Below are 21,063 nucleotides of genomic sequence, written 5' to 3' on the forward strand. Positions count from 1 at the left end.
TATATAAGCACTAGATGGCAGGAAAGGACAAGAAATGAGAAGAGAGCATCCATGTACTAAAAGAATAGAAAAAATGGATTACTGAGAAGATGCCTAAGGTTCATGGTAATGATGATGATCATGACAATTAGCTGAAGGTTTATTTGAGATGAGCCTACCAGAGTGTATGCAAACAAAGTAATAGATCATCCCTCCCACAAAGATCTTATAATATAAATAAAGAAGGCAGTAGGGGTTGGGGGGAGAAAGTGGAAAGAAACTTGGGCAGAAAGGGGGAACTTAGTGGATATTTTATCCAACTGCAATGGATCCAAAACCTGATCATATTGACACCAAAGACCAAACTTCCAGGGGGAGTCAGGGTCTCTAGGGGTGAAGTTACACATTACACTTAGACCACACTAATACCACTGAAACCTCAAGCGCTCACACATTAAAGCTCAATAATGCATAGTAAGTGCCCTCTGAGGCCAAGTCCCGCTGAGCACTGCTGCGCAGTATGTGTCACTGCACTCCCATCCGTGGCACCACATGTGACACATTCAGGTATTTCCTGTGCTGCTACCTTGCAGTGCAAGGGAGGAGAGGGGAGGGTTGACCGTGGGAGATCCTGGGGTCAAAAAAATCCATGCAGGAAAAAAGCAGGGCAGCGCACACGGAGGCAGCATGCACCACCCAAAACCAGATCCTGGCCGGCAGGAGCTATACCCTGGCTTCTGGCCAGGCTCCAGGCTACAAGAGCACCATGGCTGCAGCTCCCCCAGCCCCCAGGACCCCAGGTAAGGCTGCTGGGGCCAGCAGAGCTGCTGGCCCCAACAGCCTCCCCTATCCCACCCAGGTTAACTTGCTGCATGCCAGAGGGCATGTGGCATGAGCGTTCCCCAGGGACAAGTAGCAGCAGCACATCCATGCAGAAACATCTGTGGTTGCCTGCATGTGGCCTGAGTGTCTCAGAATTAGACTATTTCAGGCAAGGGTTAACTCTAGGCCATTCTACCTAGTTCATGTAAGAGTAACTTCCGTTTGCTTCACAGAGATAAAGCAAGCAATTTGAAGTCCTCCAGCAACCCAGGCTTCACAGTTCCCTTCCTGCCCCCTCCCTACCATGGGAGCAGGAATAGAGAGAGCCCAGATGTCCTGGCTCCTAGCTATGTCCCTGCCCACCAGCCCCCTAGTGGCAAGTCAGAGCTGTGCAGGTCAGAGATGGTATTAAGCTTTAAAATGCAGGTGCTCAGAGCATGAACTAACTTTTAACACTGCATAACACTTCACAGATGTAGTATGGCCTAAGGGTTACATGTAACAGCAGTGTTTGAAAATTTCATCCAGAAGTGACTCTGTTTATCAATGAATAGCTGGTCATTTTTATTTCACTACACAAATTTAGTTTTTCAAGACAGACATGCTCCAAGGATTTGTTAATTTTTTTCACAAAAATCAAATTTAACAAAAACTTTTGGTTTTCCCAAACACTTTCCACAGAGCTATTTTCACTTTTTTATTTTTTCAGACTGTATATGATGGGATTTAACATGGGTGTTAAGATACTGTACTGGATGGCAATTGTTCTATCAATATATGATAATGCTTCAGAGGTTAGTTTCATGTACCGAAAGAACCCTGTCCCATAGTATAAAATAACCACCATAAGATGAGAACTGCAGGTGGAGAAAACTTTACGTCTACCCTCCATGGACTGTATCCTGAGAATGGTATAGATGATATGAATGTAGGACACCAAGGTGAGGAGAAAGGAGAGAGTTCCGAATATTACAACAAATGCAACAAGCACTGCTTTACTGGTAAGTGTCCCAGAACAGGCTAGTAACAACAATGGAGGTGGTTCACAGCTAAAATGGTTGATTAAATTGAAACTACAAAAGTGTAAGCTTAAAAGAGAAAGTGTGTTGGACAGTGCATACAAAAACCCAGCTGCCCAAGAGCCACCAAGAAGTTGATAACAGACTTGTTTATTCATGGTCCCCACATAATTCAGTGGCTGACATATGGCTGCATATCGATCATAAGCCATCGCAGTAAGAATGAAAACTTCAGCACCACCCAAAAGAAGAAAAAAGAAGTTCTTTACAAAGCAGCCATTGATAGATATTGTCTTTCTTTCTGCTAAGAAGTTCTGCAGCATCTTTGGGACAGTGACTGAGGCATAACAAATATCAATAAAGGACAAATGGAACAGGAAGAAGTACATAGGAGCATGGAGTTGAGAATCAATCCTTATGACCATCATGATCATTATGTTCCCCACCAGGATTAGAACATAAATAATCAAAAAGATTAAGAAAAGCATACTCTGGAGATGAGGGTCACTGGACAGTCCCAAAAGAATAAATTCTGTCAGTTTTGTTTGATTTTCCATTTGATGGCCTGAAACAACATAAATATAAACTATTAATACAAAGAAAGTGCATTAATGCTAGGAGATTATTTCCACCTTCCATCCAGGAACCCTTAGTTGTTCTGTGTTCTTTCACTGAAGAAATAGGGATAATGTCACTTCCATACTTTGCAAGGCAGTTATGAGGATAAATACATTAATCACAGAGGGAGGAGGGACATTTCATGTGTGGAACAAAGAAAAAATGTACTTTCCATTCATAGATATCAAACCAATTGTCACTATCTTCATTTTGCACTGAGGAAATGCTATATTCATATGTTTAGTGGCAAAATTGGGGAATTAACCAAGTTCTGGATATAGTAACTGGCCATTACGTCCTTTTCTTTAGGTGTGTACAATGTGAGGTTGAATCAAACTTACCTATGTTCCATATATCAGTCCTAAGAAATAGGGGGTTCCACTGTCCCTCAGCAACATGCAGACATGTACAGGTGTATCTATAAATCTTCCATGGATACTCACTGAGAAAAGAACTTTACCCTCAGCAGGAAAATAATTGTAAAATAAAGGGAATAACAGTGATGATTTGTTTACTCCTCGTAGACCCTTGATGAATATACAGTGGCTCAAAGATTAGAGATCCTTCTTCACCTGACTGAAATACTAACATTTTATGCCAAACAAAGGTATGAGGCAGAGGGAAACAACCCTCATTGTATTTAGATAGCTGAAGTTTCTTTTGGATAAAAACCTTCTGTAGATTCTGGGTCTGGAACTGTAATTAATCATGCGTTAGGAGTTTGGCAGCATAATGTTGAAACAACAGCTTTTAACAATTGAGCTGAGATTTAGGAACATAAATATGGAAAGGACTTTCTGTGCCAATGAGTCTACCAAAGGCAACAACAAAATATAAATCTTTTGATAAGCTGAGCAACAACTGTCTTCAAGCTTGTCAGATGGAAATCTAATGCCTGCTTCTTATTGAAAGGCTATTTTAGAATTGACTCCCCCCGCCCCCCAACTACCAGCTAAAATGTAAATGCAGCTAATTTATATACAATTGTTGTTGTGCCAGCATTGCTCTTTAGTTATATACTCCTTTTCCCTCCCTGGTATATTTAGAAAATAATCATATCCCCTCTTGGCCCTTGTTTTGCTAGGCTAAATAAGACAAGCTTTTTTGTCTCTTCCCACAAGGTAGGTTCTCTACTCCTCTGGTTCATCTGCTAGATTCTCTCTGCATCTAACTGTATGGTGCACTTAAGAGTCTAATTGTCATAAGACAAGGATGAAAGTAAACCAGTGGCACATCTACATGAGACACTACTGTACAGTGGTTACTGCACATTTATTGAGTGCTTGTATAATTAAGTACTTAATAAATGTGCAGTGCCCTGAGTTCCTACACAGTAGTGCCAGCATCCACCTTTTAAGTGATGCTACTGCACAGCAGTCTTTTATAATACTGTGCAGTAACGTATTAGCACTGTTAGTGCTGTGACATACTACTATGCAGTATTATTCGGCTGCCGTGCAGTCAGCATTTCATGTAGATGCACCCAGTAAGGAGCCTGACTTTGCTGCCTAGTAGTTAAGACATTTAACATCCTTTCCTTTTTGTGTCCTTGGGACAAGGTATTTAGCAGAATTTGCAGGTTCATTTAATCTTACAGGCCACACCATGAGCGCTTCTGCTATGGCCTCAAATTTGTGACTTCTGTGTTTTCAACCATGCACCTTAGCACCCACACCACCCTCAGCCCCTCCTGGAGAACTAACTGAAAAAGAGGGGTGGGGGCAAGCAGGGTTTTGATTCTTGTTCTTAGACTTGTTTCTGAGTTTTTGCTGCAAGACTGTTTGGTGTGAACTGTATAAGCTTTCCATGGAGCAGCAACTGGAATCCATGTTTTCTTTCTCCCAGCTGGTCCTACAGCTCTTGTGTTTTGGATACACAGAGATCCAGCCTATTCAACAGGAGGGAGGGAAAAACCTACCCATTCCAGCTGTTTTCTAGTCTGGTGATATATCACTCTCAGAAAATAGAAGTGGATTTGGACCCCTTCAGGCTAAGGTGGACCTATAACTTCCTTGGCAAGCTTTCTCGCTAGCAAATAACTAACTATGTAGTTGTACCTAGGCGAATGCCACCATCATTTCTGATGACTTTCAGTTGCTGCACATTGCATTTAATTCAGTGGTGCCTCTGTGAGTTAGGCATTCTGGCCTCACAGCTAATGAATTTAACCTTTCTGGATACTGAGGCAGAGTTTAAAAGCTGTCCTGCTTGCATATATCCTGGACTGCAAAGACATTTAGGCTCAGAGGTGGCATGTCTCTCAGGTTCATTTGCCCATGACCCTAAATTAAGGTGCCTGTAGAAGAGTTCAATACAAAACATAGGTCCTTAATGAGTTCAGTGGCCAATGGAACAAACTAATTTTGGATTGCTCTTTGGTAAATGGTCACTTAAATCCAAGTTGACTAATTTGGGTTTTGTCCTAAATTGGGTACTGGCTTTATTGCCAGAATACATGGGCTTAACTCTTGATTTGAACATAGCTTTCTTCCATGAACTTGAACAGGCTAGCCAAAGAGGATTAAACAGGTTAGGAGTTTCATTGTCCATAAGGAATCTTAAAAGAGGTCTCATTTTTAGAAAGTGACTATTAGGCCTCATCCAGATGAGAGCAGACATTTGGTTATCCCCCAGGGAACACCCATGCTGTGCACCCTGTGCTGTGCAGCCGGTTACTCTGGGTGGGGTAGGGAAGGTTTGGCTCAGCAACTGTGCTGGCCCCAGAAGACTTACCTGGGTTCCTGAGAAGCTGCAGCCACAGTGCTCCTGCAGCTTGGAGCCTTGTCAGCAACTAGAGTGTGGCTCTGGCCGGCCAGCCTCTGGTTTTGGGTGGTGTGCGTGGCCTCCATGTGCGCCGCCCTTTTTTTCTGAATGGATTTGTTTGACCTGGAAACCCCTTGTGCTTCAAGGTAGCAGCATGGGAAATGTCCAAATGTGTAGTATGGGAAATGCCCATATGGGTCTGTGGTGCAACATATGACATAGCTGCACTTGTCTGAATGTGGTCATAATGCCTTACCTTTTTAAGACGTCTTGGATTGAGCACCCTAACCTAAAAGCATCCTGAAGTTTGGAAAATGTTGGGAACCTAAAGGATTTACACAGTAACTTATTCACTATGGAAATTTCAGCTTTTATTTCCTATGTATCTTAATTGTCCATCTGTAAATTAGTGATAGTTCTTACCCTACAACACATAGCCTTTTGTGTAGTTCTCAGATACTGCAGTGAAGGGAGCTGTTCACATTATCACAGGGGCCATATAAAGAAGTAGATTGTGGCTTTGTCCAATGAACTCTAGGGGAAGACATTTTTGTAATCGACAAGGTTTTACTGATAGAACAAATTGAAAAATTAAACCAAGCAAAGCTCTCAGGGGGAAACATTGCATCAGTGGTCATCAACAGGGTCAGGATTGTACCATTGGTTCCTGGATGATATATTTATATGCTGAGCTGGTCAGAAAGCCATATTTTTAATGGCAATTTGTTGAAAGTAAAACTTTTCATTGAGAACATGCTTATTTGAGATAAACTTTTTTCAAAGAATCTTTCCCAGGAAGCAGTGGGCACAAGTCAGGTTCAGTCTTTAACCTAAACTAGGCAGAGCACAGACTTAAATCTTGGAACTCCCCATCTGAATTGTGTGCTAGACCTATGAAGTTATTGGTCAGTGTGTGTGTGTGTGTGTGTGTGTGTTAACTGTAATTATTTTTTCAGGGAAAAAACATCACATTGAAAGTTCTCATCTCGTGAATACAAAATAGTTATGAAATCTCAAACTGGCTTTTTTAAGACTGGAAAGTCACTGCTGGTTCACCCCTATTGACAGAAGCACTAGACACTATATTACGTAGATAACACATTTATTTATTTATTTATTTATTATTTATGTATTTATGCTTTTCAATGTCAAAGTATTTTTATAGCCAGAACATAACTTTTCATACTTATGTATTGTATACTTACATACATATGTAATATTTGTATCTAATTACATCCATATTGTATACCTACATATGTGTGTGTGTGTGTGTGTGTGTGTGTATGTGTGTGTGACTTCAATATATATCAGAAACCTATCTTTAACATCACATATATGCCCTGCTCCCTTGTGTGAGAAGGTTCATTTTCACCTCTAATTCAAGGATACACTAGAATTGTTCCCAGCCTTGGTCGTGAGCGCACACTTCACTCTTACTGCTCTCTTTAGGGCTTCTTTGACCTCCTTGTTCCTCAGACAGTATATGATTGGGTTCAGCATGGGGGTCACCACTGTGTAGAACAACGACACCACCTTATTGAAGTCAACTGAGTCTAAAGAGTAACTGGATGTTGGTCTCACATACATGAACATCAGGGTGCCATAGAAGATAGTTACCACAGCCAGGTGGGAGCCGCAAGTGGAGAAGGCTTTCTGGCGTCCTGTGGTTGAAGGGATCTTTAAGACTGCGATGATAATGAAGACGTATGAGACCAGAATCAGAAGGAAAGAGCTCACAATAACACTGGTAGCCACAATGAAGTCTACCACCTCAGCCTCATGAGTATCCATGCAAGAGAGTTTCAGTAAAGGTAGCGCATCACAGAAGAAGTGATTGATCTTGTTTGGCCCACAGAAAGGAAGTTTACAAAACAAGACCAAAGGTGGAATGTTTACCAGGAAGGCACCTACCCAAGGACATAAAGCCAAATGAAGACAGATCTTGCTATTCATGAGAATCGGGTAGCGCAGTGGGTGGCAGATGGCTAAGTAACGATCATAAGCCATGATGGCTAGGATGAAGCACTCAGCAGTCCCTAAAGTGATGAGGAAATAGAGCTGGGTGAGGCAACCAGTGTATGAGATAGATTTGTTCTTTTGTAGAAAAACCTCTAACATTTTGGGGATGATGTTGGAGGTGTACCAGATCTCCAAGAAGGAGAAGTTGCTGAGGAAGAAATACATGGGGTTATGGAGACGTGAGTCAATGCGTACTATTATGATTATGACAATGTGTCCCGACAAGGTCAGAAGGTAGATAACCAAGCCCATGAAAAAGAGCAAGAGTTGCACATTCTGGAGGCTTGGGAAACCAAGAATTATGAAGTGAGTCACTGTTGTTGTGTTCCCGCTTTCCATGTCTGCATAGTGTCTACTCTGTAGAGTGAACACAAAGAAAACTATGAAAACATTTGCATCATCAACACGATGCATCAAAGTGGCAGGAAAGTAAGGGTCAAAGTGAGTACAGACAGATAGATGGACAGACAGAAGAGTTACAATCTGTCATTCAGAGAAGTGAAAGAGTGTGACAATCCAGTGAAAACTAACATATTCTGCATTATCAAATAGACACGGAGAAACAAATATAAATGAATTCAGATGTCCTTCAGCTACAATCACTGGTAGTTTCATTTACACTGATACAAATCTAGTGCTGCTTTACTAAGTGCAGTTATTCCTGACTTAGAACATCATTAGTGACACCAAATTCCTGTACCACTAGTTAGGATTATGTAAAACAAATTTGAACCACAAATATAATCAAGATATATACTTATATTAACTGAATGGAAAACAGATCAACATTTTTAGGGAATAATTTCTGTCCTTAGTTTTACTAGGTTAATTTATGAGTGCTACAAATTTCAAAATTTGCTTGATGCATTGCAAAGTTTTTCCAATTGGACAATCATGCAAAATATGAAATGAGGAAGTGGTAAAGCAGTTAATTTACAACAGGGAAGATTTGAAAGTTTCTTATTTATAAAAGTTTATTTTCAGCCATTTCTGAAAGGCTGAAAATAAAAGGATGAAATAGAGAAAATTGTTGGTATTATTATTATTTCTAACACTATTCAGAGAAGCGAGAGTGTGAAATCAGTCTTTATCAAAATGGAAAATCCATTTTGTATGATACTAATTTTGTAATATGAACCACATTTATTATCTGCTAAACGCAACAAAACTGCCACACCAACCTCTTATATAATTAGAGACAATAGAATTTTTTTCTATAAGAGTTTGGCAGTGATCATGGTTGTTCTGATAAAAATGCAGCTTTGGTATCATGAAACACTTTGTGACTTTTATTTTATTTTACATTTTTAAGTCAATATGAAAAAATCAGCATGCACAGCTTTGATATTCCAAAATGAAATATTTATCTAGCATGTGACAAGCAATAGGTGAAAGCCCAGGAGATCCCTATACGTGCATCACCCAAACACAGTGACAAGAGCTCTAAAGCCCAGAGCAAGTGGAAATTGGAGATGCCCAGCTGTAGAAAATGAAGCTGAGCTCCATAATCAGCTTGCCCATGAAAGAAGATTAAAAGAGCTGGAATAATTTTACAGAGGAAATTCTGGTTCTCTAATCAGGGTGTATGGTATGTGGAATTGTGTTTATGGTCTCCAAGTTACAGTGCAGAGTGGAGGGTATCTAGTCATCCCATGCTTCTGTGCTTTGCTGGTTATTACATAGGAAGTTCCAGGAAGAAAATTATACCCTCTTGCTGGTATATGTTAATTTTTTTTCCTGCCTTCCTCAAAAATATTGGGTGTTGTTCACAGCCTAGGCTGCAAATTATGACTGGGGTATGTTGTCTTTCTCCTCCACAGTGTCAGACCAATTGCCACGCTAGAGATCAAGGAAGAAGTTTACCTATCAGTCAGACAGACATGGACTCTTGTGTGTGTGGGGGGGGGGGGGGCGGGCGGGGGGGGGGTTGTCTTGACTACTCTCTTGGGTGTATTTTAATGAGCAATTTTCTCCTTGCTGTAGCAGGACAGTACCAGTGCCCTCACCCTCCTGCATATGGAAAGTCAAAGGGTGTGTTTGATGTTTCAGACAACATAACTAAGAGCTGTGCACAAAAGTTGTTCCTGGAGCTTTTAAGAATAGTTTATAAACAATTGTCTAGGAAGGATTGTTTAGACAGGATGATCCTGATTTAAGCAGGGAGTAGGACTGGATCAGTCATTCTTAACCACAGTTCTACACAATACTAGCACTATTAAGCATGCAGACACCTACACATGATTCACAAGTTAACTACAGAGATTTCTAATAGGAATCCAGAGTGTCAAAAAATATTCTGACCCGTTGTAGTCTTTCTGAGTTCTCTGCAATAAAGGATAGCTCTTTTTTCTGTTGTCAGAAAACAAATGAAAGCTAAGAGCTTGGATGTTTTGAGGCATGTCTTGAGTCTTAAGTGGTTGAGAATGGCTGGACCTGATGATCTCTTGATGTTCCCTTCTTTTCTCTGACTCTATGACTATATCTGTTCTTACTTTAAATTAACTCCTTTCAAAGTTAATTCTAATGTTATATAAATAAAAAATAGCAAGCTCAACATTTACATGGAATAGTTGTCCTGTTAAAATGTTTTCTTTAATCTTAAGCATTTTTTTACTTTGAATTTTTGTTTACTAGTAACTTTAAAAAGTTGCATTTGATATTAGAATGATTTCTTCCATCAAATTTCATAATTTCCTGTGTAATGATAAATCCCATGTCCTTGGGTCTAAATATGAAATATTCCAGACAGCCACTCTCCAGAACAGGTAACTGGCCCCTGCAGGGATTGATGCCTATTACTGAGAAATCTTCATAGAGCTCTCTCTAGCCATCACCCATGGCTCTCTCTCACTTGTCCGAACTCTGGAACAAAGGATTAGCTGTTCAGGGGTGCTAGATTAGCTGGATCTTTTCAGTCTCGGCATGTGGAAAAAACAGAGATATTATTTTCAAGAAGGAAGTTTCTCTGAATAGAGGGTTTGGTTGGGGCATGGGACATTCATTACTACAAAGATATAAAATGATTAATAGGAACAAAAGCTTAAGAGGGACTTAGTGTAAGGTCCATTAATATTTCTGGAGAAAGAAAGATACCAAATTAGACTGGGAAAAGGTGTGTCTGAGAACTTTGGCTATTCTGAAGAGGTCTGTAAGTATCTAGTGCACTTTAAAGAGTAATATTACTGGCAAATTAAGAAACTCTTCAACTAAACTTGTATTTCCTGCTTTTCTGCCACACTGTATTCAAAAGGGTTAAATTCAGAGTATTCTTCCACCAGCACTTGGAAGAAATAGAAACACAAAATGTATTAGGAGTTGTTTGATTATATCCAGTGATCAATATAGATTAAGCCCTAGTTGTCTCACAAATTTTGTACTAGTAGAACTATGTCAGGTTGCTATTGGTATTGTTACATTAATAACAGTGGGGGTAGCTTCCAGGAATCTAGAAGATACACCACCATACCTTATTTTCCTTTCCATATTAATGTATCTATTTCCCTGTCATTGCAACAGCACAAATAGGATTGTATTTCCTTAACTACTTCAGTACAGCTACAATGGTATGACTTTTGTAGGTAGGAAAAGCATAAGGTTTCCACTGAACTCAAAGGCAATCTGTTCATTAAATTCAATAGGCATTTGATGGATTCTGAAAGAAAAAGGTTGTTTTTTTTAAATGGCACACAGTGAGCACTTACCATTTCTATCATTTTTACAGGTAAAATATTGTGCTGCTGTGATTTCAGTCTTCCAAAGATGCACCAGAAAAAAATTAGACCAGAATGAGGAATTTGAACATCAGGGAACCTGTGCTCTCACTAATAATAAATCAGACAGCAGAGTAAAAGGAGAAAGGGAAAAAGAGAGGGAGATTCTTCAAAGGACACAATTTCAGAAATAATTTATATAGAGATGATCTGTGATCTTGATGCATCTCATCTGACATGTCAGAAATCAGGTGAATATAATGCTTTATATTTCTTCCAACTGCCACTTAAGTCCCTATTCTCTAAGGAATGAATCTCTCGTTGGATGAGCTCACCAATATCTGTACAGCCAATGGAAAATAAAGCATCAAATTCTGTCCCCAGCTGTTCTGTGGTCATCTGGTGAGGTGCCAGGGGACTGGAAACTGGCTAATGTGGTCCCTATTTTCAAGAAGGGAAGGAAGGAGGACCCAAGTAATTATAGGTTGCTTAGCCTCACCTCGGTGCTTAGGAAGATCTTGGAGAGAATCATCAAAGAGCACATCTGTGGGGGGCCTGGAGGGGAGATCATGCTCAGGGGCAATCAGCATGGGTTCATCAAAGGCAGGTCCTGCCTGACCAACCTGATTGCCTTTTATGACCAAGTAACTAAATCCTTGGATGATGGTATTGCTGTGGACATAGTCTTTCTAGACTTAAAGAAGGCTTTGACACTGTCCTCACCCCATCCTCATCAATAAATTAAGCCACTGCGGCATTGACGCCTAAACAGTTGGATGGGTAAAAAACTGGCTGATGGGGCGCACCCATAGAGTAGCGGAGGCCTGAGACTAGATTTGCCTCAGATGGACCTTGTCTTATTGCAGTAATAAGGGACTAGGATGAGATATTCCCCAGGGCTATAAGAAGTGGGCCCTGGCTTTATGAACTCAGATGAGACGGTAGTAAGTTGTATGGGCAACAGATCACCCTCCTGTGCCTCTGGCCTGCTTGGAATTTCTAAACCTGATGTTGTGCTCTGACCCTATGGCTTTGATCTTCCTTCCTGTCTCTGTCTACTTATGTTCCTGATTTTTTGTTTTCCTGATTGGATCTCCCTGGCACCACAGACTAGGCCTCTATCCATGAGTCTGGAAGACCTGGTTTCAACCCCCAGGGGTCCTGATGGATATGTTCAATAGGCAGTGGGCACTGTCTGGCATGGTCTGCTTGGCATCTCTCCTCATAATCTTGTTATTAACTCAGGACTGTCCAGTTTCCCCTGGCAAGTGTTATTTCTGTCAACAGAGATGCATACCTATCTCAGATGTTCCAGGCTGCAGCCCCCTCACTATGTCCTCCTGAGGTTCTTGCAGTACTTCCCCCTGTACTTTTTTTCTTATCTTCAGCTCCACCACGTCCCAAAGTCTCCTGATCAATCTGCTTCTGGCTCCAGCCAAACTCACTGCCTACTAGGCCAGCAAGGAGGCTCTGGCCAGGGAACCCAGGCAATCGTGGGCCATCTTCCTATTAGACATGTTTCATTGAGTAGTGTCCACTGGCTCCTTGGACTTAAGCAAGACGCAGTGGGTGCTAGCCAGCATACTTTGCTCCATACTCCCCCTTGGAGCACTCATTATTAACCTTTGACCCATACTGTCTGTCTGTTTTCTTTTTTGTTATTCCCCAGAATCTCTTGTCTCTTGTTATGTATGTAGTGTCTTCCCTGAGGTCCTATATTATGTTCTACAGCCAAATGATGTTTACCCTGCCACTTGACTGCCACTTTTGGCACTAAATCTGTTAACTTGCTTGCTGGTTGGGTATGCATGAATTGTCATATGAGTATATACCTGGGCAAGTATAAGTCCCAAAACTGTAGCTGGACAAAACCCCAAGATGAGTGAGGACCTTTTCTATGTTTTCATCCTTCATGGGGAGGATACTTATCCAGGGCAAGGAAAACCCAGGTTCTAGGCCCCTTCATGTAGAAGGGGTTTAAACTTACATTTCCTATTTTTTCTGCAGAGTGTACCAGGCCCTGGGTTGTAGATATGCATTAGCCAGGGCTTTTTTCAGTCCTTCTCCTGAAATTGGTAGTCAAGAGTGGGATATATATGGGGTCAGAGGGAAGAGGACAAAATTGATGGGATGTGTTTCAAGGAGATAGCTTTTCCTTTAGATGGGAGGGTCCCTGAGGTTCCTTTAGATGGGAGGGTAGCATGGACCCCTATACCCAGTGAGCTAGAAATTCCACTGCTGCTCTCCATTTGTGTTCTCCTTTTGCTTATGCATAAGCTACAGTGCTCAGTCAATAGCAGTTTTGTGAGGATTAATACAGAACTCTTCCCCTTTTGTTGCTGGGCCAGAGACTAGTGACATCCATTTTAGCAGCACCACATCAGAATTTCTTCATGTTTCTATTCTGGACAATTAAAACATAACTTCCCTACTTAAGACATATATTTCATTGACTTCACCGAGTTTGGGATGAGATTTTTTTTTTTTTTGCCAAGGTTATGGGGTCTAGTTTAGTTTTAGTGCAGTCCAAGAATCAGGACTCCTAGGTTAACTTCCTGACTCTGGATGTCAGGAACTGATAGTTCTCTTGCCTTTCTGGAAGGACAGTGATGTCCTCTTTGAAGAGAAGCATTAATGGAAGTCATTAACCTCTACAGCTTTTTGTTTGATTGTTTGTTTTTCCTTCCTTCCCCTCTTCAGGCTATGCCATTGATCTTTATCTGAGTTTTTAGACAACATTTCTTCACTTTTGATTCCCTAGGTCAAAAGTGATGCATATTTTACCAAAGCTAACATATTCAATAGGAATCTTCCTCTAGAAAATACTTGTTGTGGTGGTTTTGGCAGCAGTAGTTGTTCTTATTTTTTCTTAACAGTAGTGCTCAATTTCTAATTAAATGGTTAAGTGTTTGAATTTTGTTTTACTGCATCCAAACCAATTCCAGGAAGAATCATCTTCCCCAGAGGAATACTAGAAAGGGATCTAGTCTCCAAAGTCAATGAAGAGATGAAAAGGCTCCTCTGTTTTCTGCAGTAGCCTTTTCACACTCAGAGAGGGAATCCACAATAGGTAAACAAGGTAAATCATAAATGAATGATTTATTTGTATATTTTTATCTATATAATGTACCTACCTCTCTGATCTATCCCCATACAAATCTAATTGTATATAAACTAAAATCTATCTGCCACACTCTCTTGTTCATTTGTTGATTCACTGATGTATAAATCTATTGATATCCCTGTCTATCTAATATACCAATCATGAGCCAGGTTCTGAATTTGAATTCATTATGTTCAGTTGAGGATCTGGTCCCATGTTTCCATAATGTCACCATAACAGTAAGCAAGTAAACACACAAACACATCACATCACCTCTCCCTAACTGTCCTTCTCTCTGAACTTCTTCTTGCTCCTCTGTACTTCCCAACCTAATGCTCAACATCATCATCCACTAAATGGAGATCTAATGTAATTCCTCGTGGTGTTTCTCATCTTTGGAACTGAAGTCAGTTAACAGACAATCACCTCTAATTTTTTCTAATAAAACAGCCCACACCCAGCATGCTGCACTGAGTCTTGTTTTCACTTTCTTGAGATTTATAAGGTGTTCTCTTTTAGTTGAAAGATACAAGTGAAACATCAGAAGTGTGAATTCAAACTTAGGCTACAGGCTGCCCCAAGTCAACCCAGATGTAAATAGGTATGCAATCAGTTTGGCTGAAGAAGTCAAATGCAATGGCACAGAATGCTTTAGCCACGTCCCTTCTGTTTTGTTATGTCCATAGAAACCAGCATGTGTAACTATGGGGGTGGGTAGACAAAACAATATTTCTCATTTACGTTGACACAACTGCATTTGTGTTTGCATGACCCGGGATTTCCTACCTCTCTAAAGTCCATTTAGCACCTTAAATAACACTACTTGGAGACGTGTTAACTTGTAGCACTCTCCAGTTACACCGCTTCAAATGTGAATTTTTTTGTGCAAACCATCAGAGATTTCACAGACTTCTAATTAATCCCCTTTGCCACAAGAGGGTGCTGTGTTCCAGCCTTTAGCCAGTGAGTGCTGCTGCATGTTCTTTTTACCCTTCTTCACTCCTCACTCTTCCCTCCTCCCTCCCCACACAGTTCAGGTCGGGACAGGTCCTCTTAGACCAATTATTATTTTAAAATGAAGGAGACAAATAATTCTTTAATTTTCTACCCCCTCTTAATTCTTCTGCCCCCCCCCCCCCTGCCACCTATAGTGTATGTTCCCGCCCATGTACCCTCCTGTCTTTCCACCCCCAATGTACCCTCCATGTGGGACCCCTGCATCCCCTGTTATGTGCTGCCACTGCAGTGGACATAGCTCCTGATAACAGCTGCAGCATCACTGGAATAGTAAGTTTTTTGCAAGTAGTTTGAAACTTTGGAGTGAGTGGTTACATGACTTCCTCCAATACTGCAAACCTTCTGAACTTCATCACATTTCATTTCAGAACCACGACCAAAAATCCAGGGACAGGACACTTCCTGCCAGACCCAATGCCCAGGATATGCAGTGTCCCAGGTGATATTTAGGTATTATATCCCACTGACCTTGTGTGTGTGTGTGTGTGTGTGTGTGTGTGTGCGCACTTTCTTTGCAGTGCAATGTTTTCTTTAGAAAATCTTGCATGCAGCACCTTTTAGAGCTGGGTTTGGAGACCCCTCTGCACCCTCAATCGGCTGCAACCTGCTCCCCCCCGGAGAGAGCTCATCAGATTTTGTTCAGGATTGCTTTGTCCTCCTTTACCATATCTCTCCTCTCAGCTTTCTGAAAGGACAAGGAGAAGGTAAGAGGGAAGCGAGAAGCAGCACTCCTAAGGCAGCCCAGGGTAATCTCTTCAGCTACCTCTAGGCCTCTGCGGAATCAAATGTTTTCAAAGAAAGCGTCATTGTGGGAGAAATTCTTTTTTCAAAAATCAAGAAATTTGTAATACCTCCTTTTCCTACACTAGACTCTATGTTACACTGTAACTTTGGAATCTTTGCTGGCCACAAAGCATAGATGGTGAGCCCCCCTCAGGTCCTGAGGGGTGGTGGTGGGGGGAACTTTCTAATTTCTGTTATCCTTATTTATTTAAACTATGTTCTGTTATTTAAACTACTATTGTTATCCTTGTTTATTTAAAAAAAGTTCCTTCCTTCCACAAGTCAAAGAAGCAACTCAAGGAGACAGAAGCCTCAAGGAGACAGAGTGGAGGGTGGGTATCAGAAGACATGTACCCCAGTCTGAATTTGCTGGGACATGGCCAGGAACCAGAAGAAGGAAGTAATACAAGTTCAGTAAGGGTAGCATGTCAAGCAGAAGGGTATATATCTCTTCTCCATGGGAAAAGAGGGACCTAGGGAGGAGCTTGAACCAGGAGATGGGTATTTCCTCCCCACTCCCACATGGGGAAAGAGGCAGGGAGGGTGCATAATCACCTGCCTTATGCTCAGTATCTGCTTTATCATCATAAGGAATCGAACTGTAATTATAAGTCTATATAACATAAGTCTATATCATACATTGGCTATATATATATGGTGGAGGCCCAGGATGTGTGTGATGTGTGCAGGGTGATAAGGCACAAGATCTACCTGCTTTGAAATGCTGTGAAAAGGAATTGAACCATTACAATTATTATTGACCATTAATAAATCATCATTAATATTACTCTTACTACAAACTCTTATTAATATAATACTATGGCAGTTAATAGTATTATTGACTCCTATTATCAGTATTGCCTGTTATTAGATGATAAGTCTATATAAGTCAGGATGAAAGTCAACTATAATTATAATGCATAATAGTTCAGTTATTGAGAGAATCCTGAAGGAAGTGTCATCCTCTTCATCTTCTCTTTCTTCCTTTCTCTTTCTGCCTCTTGTCACCAACAGGGATTGATTAGTCTGTGGCTAGCAGTGGAAGGGGATCTAAAAACTGGAGGAAGGGAGGATAGAAAGAACATCAGAATTTGTATTGGTGCCTCTTGTGCACCTTGCATACCTTCCTTCAGGCCCGTAAAATTACACCAGCTCCGTTTGCAATAAATTTGAGCTAAACAATGCATCCTCCCCAATCAGAGATAATCCTATCAGGGTGCAGGGTAGTAGCGTACTGATGGCAGTGGGCAGCATGGCCACCGCAGCGCAGACATGAAGGGGGCAACCTTCGCAGGTGTGAAGGGGGTGCCACCACTCAGTGCTGCTTGCCATCCCTCCTCACCAAAACTACCGCAGAAGGCAGCTTGTCTGGGGCACATGCAGGAGCAAGGTTGGCGGCACCCCAGCCTTGTCCCCCAGGCTCCCGAGACCCACAGTATGCCACTGGTGCAGGACCTTGGGAAAATTAGTCCAACCCCCAATGAAGAGCCAATCCTACATGCTGTGGAGGTGGTGGCAGGGGAGGGGAGTTGGCACATGTCTGGATACGAGGCTGGTGGCAGCACTGAGGAGTTGCCCTGTCCACTCTGCCCATCTCTGTGGGACCCCCAAAGCTCTGTGTCCAGGGCAGTTGCTTATATTCGTGCCTCCCTAGGAACAACTCTGCCACCCTCAGGGCACAGACAAGTGTTAGGTGTCACTTACCAAAGGTGGTGTGTAGCATATCACCATGTCCTCTTTTGAGTCACACGTCGCAGAGGTGTGGGCATCAAATAGCAGTCAACGTTTCACTGTGCCCCATTTGATCAGCCTGCAGTCTTCTCAGACTCTGGATTCACATTGCTGTGCCGCTCAGGGGCAAGTCTCGTGACTAGGATGAGTCCTTTCCTGCCCCCACTGTGCTGTTGTCTCTCACCCGCCTCAACCCTTCCTCGTCAATACAGTGAATGCACACCCCGACCTCTGCTCCTCCAATTTATAGTGCTTGAGTGGGGCAACCCCCCCTCCCAGCAGCAGCCTCATTTTGGTGTGGAACAAAAACCAAGACACTTTGGCACTGGGCTGGAAAAGGATACAAAAAGAAGATGGAAAAGTTTGCAAAGTCCCTGAGTTTTTATGGAAGCAAAGCAGGTTTTAAACCCCATGCCATTCCTCCATCTACGGCTCACTTTGGTGTTCCAAAACAAAGGAGACAGTGCCTGGCACCTGGCTGGAAAAGAGCATGAAAAAATCTTGAAAAAGCACATTTTCAAAGTTTCCATCTAGGGAAAATGCAAGGAAGGGTTGTGAAAGGTGAGCCAAAGAGCCTGGGAAGGCATGAGCCCCTGTAGGTGACTTTGCAAAGTGGCCGGTGGCTTGCAAAAAAGCAAGCCAGGCTGCTGGGGGGCATGATACACCATTTCCCTTCTCCCATCTAAAGGAGGTAAAATTCAGGTATGGCCTCAAAAGTGACCCAAACAATGAACAAAATCCACCTTTGCAACCAAGCAGTGTAAGGGGGAATATGAAGGCATGGGTGATTGAATCTTGATTAAGCAGATGTCACTTTCCTTTGTAACTCCTTGATCTTGCTAAGGAAAGCATGTTATCTGCTCCCAAGTAATAACTAGGTGTTGGATAGCCATGGTTTTCTGAGGGGGGACCAAAACAGAATTGAGATGGAAGTGAGTTTGACCTATTATCTAAGACAAGTCACTGGTAAAACTCTCTTGATGGAAATAATATATGTTATAATTCCAGATTTACATCTCTGAACCAATGGAAGTTGGAGCCCATAACGTTATGGCCTTGAAATGAAGACACAACACACATTTACGATGAAGAAATTGTCTCTGTAGTAAATGTGAAGCAGAAATATGATGCAGACTTTCACTGGTCTAAGTCACTCAACCCCTTAAAATCCTTGTCACTAAAAAGTGAGGGATAACTAGGCAGACTGTAAATTACAGCGCTGTACTGTTTGTCAACTTACTCAATGCCTGCCATCTGTTCTGTAGCCCAATGCTTATATGAACATTTGCAAATAGGAAAGGGAAAAACCAAGGGAACAATTCACAAAAAAATATTGTCATCAGTCTGAAGCTTTCCTATTTTTCTGTTTTTCTGGTTGTTATTGCTTTCAATTATTGGATTGTGACTCTTGTGTGAGTATGTTTCAGTTAATTTGAGGCAGAACTTTTCTTACCCAGAGGACTATTATAGGAGGGTTACATTAGAGATAACATCAGAAGGTGGGGAAAAAGTTGTTTTTTCCAACCATTTAGTCCCTTTTAAATTAGGGAGGAAACCTACTTAAGTAATCAAAGTAGTTAATTAATGAATGACACAAGTTGCCTTTCATTCTTCAGCAGATTTCACCAGAGAACAGGTTCAACACTGTATTTCTAAACTCAAATTTTTCATGCAGGGATGTTTGTGTGGTTCTATGCATCTGTTCCATAGTCTACCTGTACCTCTCTAATTTATAGTACCACATCATATATTAAACACTTATTAATGATTTTTTTTAATTAGTTGTTTTCACATATGAAAACAACTAATAAAACAGTTGTTTTTCTGTGTTCTGATATACGAGATTGGGGGATCCAGATACCATAGGCAGTTATAAAAATTTAAGCCTCATTCACCAAATGAAAGCCTCTATATAGTTCTTATTCATAATGGCAATAAAGACGTATCATTTATTTTTGATCAGTCTGAATGATGGGGTGAATACATTAATCCCCTATGAGAATATATTTGGTCATTGTGGAAGTTTTCCAAAAAATATTGTTGACATGCATCTAATTTTTAGTCTCCATTGGAGTTCGGTTTGACTTCTTTAAATAAAAGTTTTCTTTTTCAGTATCTCTTGTCACTTCATGGTGAAAACAATGACTGAAAACTTGCATTTTTCTAGGACTTGGACATTTTTTTTCTAACCGGCCTTATTGTCACATTTTTGAACACACAAATAAATGTGAATATCAATTCTGATAGGGGCAAAATGTGGTCAATTTGTACTTTGGATCTGCCTTTTAAACACATGTTTTTGAGTAATCACAATATGAAATGCCTTAATGCCTAGAGTGCCAGGAGCCCCAGTGCCCAGAGTGCCAGGAGCAGTGGTGTCAGCGGTGACCAGGTTGCTGGAAGGCCACAGAACACAGGGAGTGGTTAGAGAGCTGGAAGTCCATGGGGTGGAGAGGGGACAGCCTGGACCAGGGTTCAGAAGGAAGCACAGCATTGTGGGATACTGAAGGAGCAACCTACTGTACAGATGTAAGATGAGGGAGTTCAAAATAATACTTGACCCCTTAAGGTACTTTTCTATCACTTCAGAGAATATTATTCAACCTGTATATCTGCACACTAGCCTTTGAAAGACATTTTAAAGTTGTTTGAAACTTTTCAAATGTTAAATCTGTTTGCAGCTTTACAAAACTCCTTAGTAATATGGGCAAGTTTCCACTCAGCTAAAACATTACAATATAACAACATAAGAATTGCCATTTACTAGCTCAGACAACAGGTCAACCTTTCCCAGGGTCCTGTGTCACACCAGGGCAGAGAGTGGATGCTGAAAGGGAGAGTGAGCTGGGTATGACCAGTTTTTTTTTTTCACTGTTCCTCTCTCACTTGCTGATTGCATTTAAGGTCTAGGAAGTTCCGATTCAGAAATTGTACCCCTATCTCCCATGCTCAATAGGTACTCATATCTCTTTCCTCCAAGAAATCACACTTTGTGAAAAAGAATTTACTTTTTTTTTAGTTTTAAACTTACTTACAAATTTCATTTTGTGACCCTGTAGTTCTCCTGTCATGAGAGAACGAATATAAATCTCTGTTAATTTGCTCTTTGACATTTAATATTTTGTAAACCACTACCCTGTCCCCACCCCCTAAATGTCTATTTTCTAAACTGAATAAACCTAGCCTCTTTAGGCTCTCTTTATATGGAAGCCTCTTCATACCACTCATCATCCTTGATGCCTTTATCTGGACTTCCTCCAGTTATTTTATTATATTTTCTGAGATGTAGGGACCAGAACTGGGCACAGTATTCATGGTGTAGATGCATCATGGATTGATAAAATGGCATGATGATACTTTGGTTTATTTTTGTGTCATAGGCAAATTTGGCCACCTCACTACTCATGCCCTTTTCCAGATAGTTTCTGAATATGTTAAACAACACTAGTCCTAGCACAAATCCCTGGAGTTCCCACTGTTTACCTCTTTCCATCCCCAA

The 21,063-nt window shown here is 41.2% G+C and overlaps 2 protein-coding genes across 2 annotated transcripts; both read right to left on the reverse strand.

The window, feature by feature from the left end:
• Window positions 1-1,498: 1,498 nt before the first annotated feature.
• LOC102568549 (olfactory receptor 8S1-like) lies at window positions 1,499-2,254 on the reverse strand. The gene has a single exon (XM_006268308.2). It carries the CDS (start codon window positions 2,252-2,254, stop codon window positions 1,499-1,501), a length of 756 nt encoding a protein of 251 aa, XP_006268370.2.
• A 4,321-nt stretch (window positions 2,255-6,575) lies between these two features.
• LOC102568777 (olfactory receptor 6N1-like) lies at window positions 6,576-7,559 on the reverse strand. Its single transcript, XM_014601276.1, has one exon. It carries the CDS (start codon window positions 7,557-7,559, stop codon window positions 6,576-6,578), a length of 984 nt encoding a protein of 327 aa, XP_014456762.1.
• Between the last annotated feature and the right edge of the window lie 13,504 nt (window positions 7,560-21,063).

The sequence above is a fragment of the Alligator mississippiensis genome, chromosome 7 (genome assembly GCF_030867095.1).
Source record: "Alligator mississippiensis isolate rAllMis1 chromosome 7, rAllMis1, whole genome shotgun sequence".
Lineage (NCBI taxonomy): Eukaryota > Metazoa > Chordata > Crocodylia > Alligatoridae > Alligator > Alligator mississippiensis.

What these genes read in the sequence shown, in the direction of transcription:
- LOC102568549 (XM_006268308.2), bottom strand. Translation starts at nt 2,254, where the DNA reads ATGATCATGATGGTCATAAGGATTGATTCTCAACTCCATGCTCCTATG.
- LOC102568777 (XM_014601276.1), bottom strand. Translation starts at nt 7,559, where the DNA reads ATGGAAAGCGGGAACACAACAACAGTGACTCACTTCATAATTCTTGGT.